Raw genomic sequence first — 5,033 nt, 5'->3', positions numbered from 1 at the left:
CACGGCCACGGCGACCACAGCCAGAACCCCCAGGATGATTCCCACGACCAGGCCGTAGATCCAGCGGCTGCCGTGGTCTGTAAAACACAGGAGGGCCACACTGGGAACGGGCGCGGGAATACGGACCTGTTCCCTCTGCCTCCCCTGCAGGATCCCCTGCTGCCCCCACCCTGCCCCTCTGACCTCAGCTCCCCACCCCAGCCCAGCCTCCGCAGCTCCCCCTCTCCCCCACTGCCCTCAGCCCCCCTACCCCAGCCTCCCCAGCTCACCCCCAGTTCCCCCCACCCTGCCCCACTGCCCTCAGCCCCCTCACCCCAGCCTCCCCAGCTAACCCCGAGCTCCACCCACCCTGCCCCACTGCCCTCAGCCCCCTCACCCCAGCCACCCCAGCTAACCCCGAGCTCCACCCACCCTGCCCCACTGCCCTCAGCCCCCCAGTCCTGTTCCTTCTGCCCCCACATTCCCATCCCCTGCTCCCTCATCCCAGTCCTGTCCCACCCCCTCAACACATCTATCCTGGTCCCCCCTCATCCATCTGCACACTCCCCCCACCCTTCTGTGTCCCAATCCCACTGCTTCCCCCCGCCCAGTCCCACTCAGGATGTGAAGGAGTAGCCCCCACAGACCACAACCCTGCCCCCCACCCCGTGCGGAGCTGCACCTACCCCACGGGATCAGCAGGCTCTGGCCCCCCAGGCTGCTGTGATCCACGCGGCAGGTGTAGCTGTGCCCGTCGCCCGGCTGCACGGCCAGGGAGCTGCGCCACTGGTAGGTCAGGTCGGCGTTGGGCAGGGTCCCGGTGGAGTTCAGCTGCCAGCCCGGCTCCACCTCCTCCCCGTCCTGCAGCCAGGCCACGTCGACAGGCCGGGGGTAGAAACCGGTGATCCGGCAAACCAGCAGTAACGGCGCGGGGGTCCCAGCTGGGGGAGACGCTCGGGCAAACACCACGGCCACCGGCCGCTCTGAGACAGGGCAGAGAGAGAGACGGGGTCAGGGAGAGGGAACGGTTCAGTCTGAACCTCCGGGACTCACTAGCAAAGCCCAGCTCCATTTCCTGGGGTCGGGGGTCGGCCCAGCTGTCCTGGCCAGGCCCCAGTTCTGCCCCCTGTGGTTACCTGTGGTAATGGAATCCCCCTTCATTTCCTGTCCCAAACTGCTGTGCAGAGCAGCTATGAAATGGCTGCTGCGCTCCACCCCAGATACAGCTGCATTTGTACACCAGGCAAAGAGTCCCTGTATAAACAGCCGCTGTGCCCCACCCCAGAGGTGGCTGCATCGCAGTACCATGTGAGGGAACCCTGTATAACAGAGGTTTTCAAACTGTGGGGGGAGTCTCCCTAAGGGGACACGGACGAACGTTCAGGGTGGTGAGCAGCTCAGGCCCCCCATGCAGCAGGGCCTGGGGAGGCAGTGTCACCTCCAGCCCAATTCACCTCAGGAGGCCACCCAGCCTGGGGGTCAGTGTCAACATCCACTGCAGCCTCCCCGATTTCTGCTCCCGGCAGCTTCTGCCCCCAGTGCCGGCTCCACCCCAGAGATGGTTGCAGGGCCTCCCCCGACCCTGGCAACCCCGGGTGGGGAGGGGCAGGTATTGGGTTTATTTTTGTCTGGACAGAGTCAGGCAACCAGAAGTGGGAACCCAAAGGGCTGGCTCAGCTGGAAAAGTTTGAAAACAAGCCCCGCACCCTGCCCCAGAAGTGGCTGCATCTCAGCCAGGGCTGCCCTGCCCCACCTCACCTTGCCTCTCCAGAGACTCTCTCCCGTACTGCACATAGCTCTTGATCACAGTGACACACGTCGTGCTCAGGAGAGACTGAATCGTGATCGCCGTGAACCTGTCCTTGTTTAAACGGTCCTGGACGTCGAGCGCCAGTTTATCCCGCTGCCAAGCGACCCAGGTGCGTGTCTCCATGTCGAAGCTGATGAAGCCTTCGCCGTCCACAGCGGCATCGTAGAATCCCCTGGAGGTGCCGTTGGGGTGCAGCTGGCAGCCGATGGAGGACTGGATGACAAAGGGGTCTGGAACAGAAAGGGCAGAGGGGACAGGGATGAGCCATGCAGAGGTCAGAGGGGGTGGGGGCAGGAATAGAGAGACGGGGAATAAAGAGGCAAAGTCAAGTGCAATGAGGACGTTTGAGCACCAGACAGCAGCTGGATTGTGGGCGGCCCTGGCTGCAGTGCAGGGTACAGACGCTGCGGGTTCTCTTTAAAGCTGATTTTTCCAGGGGCTCCTGAGGCCACATGCACAGTCAGATTGGCTCGAAAATCGCAGCGAGACATCGGGGCCTGAGGCACAGTTTGTGGTGCCGATTTGGGGTGAGCTGGCCAAAGGGCTCCTGAGATACAGACCCCCCGTCCCAAATAACCGGCCTTTGAAAGGGCCAGGGTCCCTGTTAGGAAAGCCCCTGAGCCTAGGGGCAGGAGTGGGACACGGGGCCTTTCCCCACTAGGGGCCAGAGACTCCAATCAGCCTAAGGGCCAGGGACCGGCTGCCGTGCCCCTGATCCACCCTGTGTCAGTTCTCAGCTCCCCGGTGGGGGTGGGGGGTAGGGAATCCCAGCCTCAGTGTACTCCACACTCACAGCCCTTTCCTTTCTCCTGAGCTAAGCTGTTCACGGTACGGTTGAAGTTGAACAGGTAGCCACGGATCAGCAACTCCAGGTCCTGCCACTGCCTCTGGGTCAGGCCCTGGTGGGCCCAGGGCTGGAGGAAGCGGAGCTTGCAGGTGCTGCAGTTCATGGAGTGGGTCTCCAGGTCGCCCAGCAGGATCTGAACCTTCACGTCCGTGGAGCTGGAGTCGTGGAAGACGGCGATTTGGGACAGCCGGAAGGTGACAGACCCTGGGGAGACAGGAGGGGAGGCTGGGGAGAGGGAGGAAAGAAGTGGAGGATGAAGCGGGTGGGGAGACAGATTAACGAGTCTGTCTCATTAACGCTGCATCTACAAGGTCTTCCTGCTGAACCCTAACCCGCCTGCACCCCCAGCAAGGGTCACTAGCTCAGCCTGGCGCTGCCCCAAGGATTTCTCCAGTTCTACCCCCTCAGTAGCAAAAAGGGCAGGGGGGTGGTCCCCACTTACCCGCCAGGGCTCCCCATGCCCAAGGGAGGAGCAGCAGCGGTAGCAGCATCCTGGCAGGGGAAGCGGAGTCTGTGCTCTGCACAGCGGCACGCTCTCACTCATTTCCTCTTCCCCAGGACATACGCCTTTCCGCCAGATTCTTTATTCTTTTTGACACTTTGACTATCACACCCTTCCTGTTTTCTCGTTTGTTGTCCTACGAGTTCAGCTGAGTCCTGGATCCGGTGGCTCCTCCCCTTAGGCTGGGGGAGGGGCCTTTAGTGACTTGCGCCCGCCCACCCACCCTGGACTCAAATAGTAACTTCTCAGATGGTCTGGGCTCGGCTCTGTCCCCCTCTGTCCCTCCCCGAGCCAACCAGGGCAGAGCGAGGGGGAAGCAGAGGCAGTCCACGGGTCAGTGCCTGTAAGATGCCATGACCCCCAGACTGGGGAACCGCTGCTCTCGGCACAGCTCCTAACACCGTCCTGGGGCCATGCCCGACTGCTAGGCTGATTCCCCAGTGCCTCCACCCACACCGCTCTGGGGCTATGGGGCAGGCCTGACTGCCAAGGGGATCCCCCAGTGCCCCCACCCTGCTCCCTGCAGCACAGCCCCCCAGCGCCACCATGGGGCAGTCCCGACTGCCCAGGACAGCCCCCGGCTCAGGCCAGATTCACCCACAGGCAAACTAGGCTGGAACCCAGGGTCCAGATTTGAGGGGGGGGCAAAATTACAGGCCCCCATCCTGCTCCTCCCCTCACCTGCCTGTAGCCCCCCCAACCGGCACTGCACCCCACACCTGGCCCGGTGCTGAGGGGTGGCTGGGGGGAGCAAACCAACCCCCCACAGCGGGGGTCCTGCCCCAGTGGCCCCTGAGTGACATGGGGGGCAGAGGAGGGGAGAACCCCCAACCTGTCCCTCAGCCCTCCATGCCAGTGGCCCCGCCCCTCCCATTAGCCCGCCTCTCTTCTCTTAGCCCCGCCCTCGATGTGGCCCCGCCTCCTCTGTACTCCTCCCTCGCCCCGGCTCCTCCCTTTCTCTCGCCCTGGCGAACCAGCCAATCGGAAGGCGTCACCGTGTGTCATCGTCACTAGTTGCCGGGCAGAGTCAGCGAGGGCGGTGCTAGAGGGAGTGAGGAAATAAATGGCGGGAAAGGGGCGGGGAGGTGGCAAGAGGCGGAAATGAGCGCTGAGGGCGTGACGGAGGGGGGGGGGCCAACTGCCACTTGAGGGGGCGGGGCCAACGGTCACCTTCGGGAGCGGGGCTAACGGCCACCTGCGGGAGTGCGGGGGCGGGGCTAAATCGGTTCATTCATAAAATCGTATTCTGTGCGTATTCAGAGACGCTAGGAAGAGCCGCCGCTTTCGTGCGTTCTCCGAAAAAGCTGTGCCTTTTACCTACCACTGACAAAGCTGCCTCCAAGTCCCCGGCTGCTGTTTGCATCACTTGTGCTTTTATTATTACCACGGATGGAAACTGTCTGTCTGTTAAGTAGCTCCTTTTATTGCAGCCATTAAAACTTGCCTTTCGAGTATCTGCCAGTCAGTATGGTGTATCTGTTCATTCGTGTCACAACTCAAGTAACTCTGCAGCGCTGTTTAAAAACTCCTCCTGCTGCACTCCCGAGACTCCATCTTTGGATATCGGACTCCATTTTGTACTCCTGAGGAAATCTTGATGAAACTGGTTTGTAGGTGTATCCTGTGTCATTTCATTCAGATGTGTGAAAGATGTGTGTGTGTGTGTGTGATGGGATCAGTCTCCAACGCCAGCCTGTCCTGATGAAACGCAAGTAGCACCCTAAGGGCTGAAGAATGCAGAGAAATCCCGGAAGAAGCAAGAGGATCCCCCCGAAAGAAAAGAACAAATACAAAGTATAATCAAGACAAGACGTGGTCTGCAATGGACGGGTGCTCAATGATCACACAGGACTGAGGCAGCGTGACACAGCAGGACTCAGATTCACATCGAAATT

The 5,033-nt window shown here is 61.3% G+C and overlaps 1 protein-coding gene across 1 annotated transcript; it reads right to left on the bottom strand.

The window, feature by feature from the left end:
* Nucleotides 1-6: 6 nt before the first annotated feature.
* On the bottom strand, nucleotides 7-3,291 carry LOC137166446 (antigen-presenting glycoprotein CD1d-like; the record flags this gene model as incomplete). Its single annotated transcript, XM_067568175.1, has 5 exons — nucleotides 3,079-3,291; nucleotides 2,583-2,861; nucleotides 1,738-2,019; nucleotides 666-962; nucleotides 7-77 (listed from the first exon to the last, which is right to left on the bottom strand). Coding segments are annotated over exons 1-5 (978 nt in total), but the record flags the coding sequence as incomplete, so codon positions are not given.
* Nucleotides 3,292-5,033: the final 1,742 nt, after the last annotated feature.

The sequence above is a fragment of the Emydura macquarii genome, unplaced genomic scaffold (genome assembly GCF_026122565.2).
Source record: "Emydura macquarii macquarii isolate MOO-44397 ecotype Brisbane River unplaced genomic scaffold, CSIRO-AGI_Emac_v2 contig_2850, whole genome shotgun sequence".
Classification (NCBI taxonomy): domain Eukaryota; kingdom Metazoa; phylum Chordata; order Testudines; family Chelidae; genus Emydura; species Emydura macquarii.
This window is presented reverse-complemented; position numbering and strand designations above follow the sequence as displayed.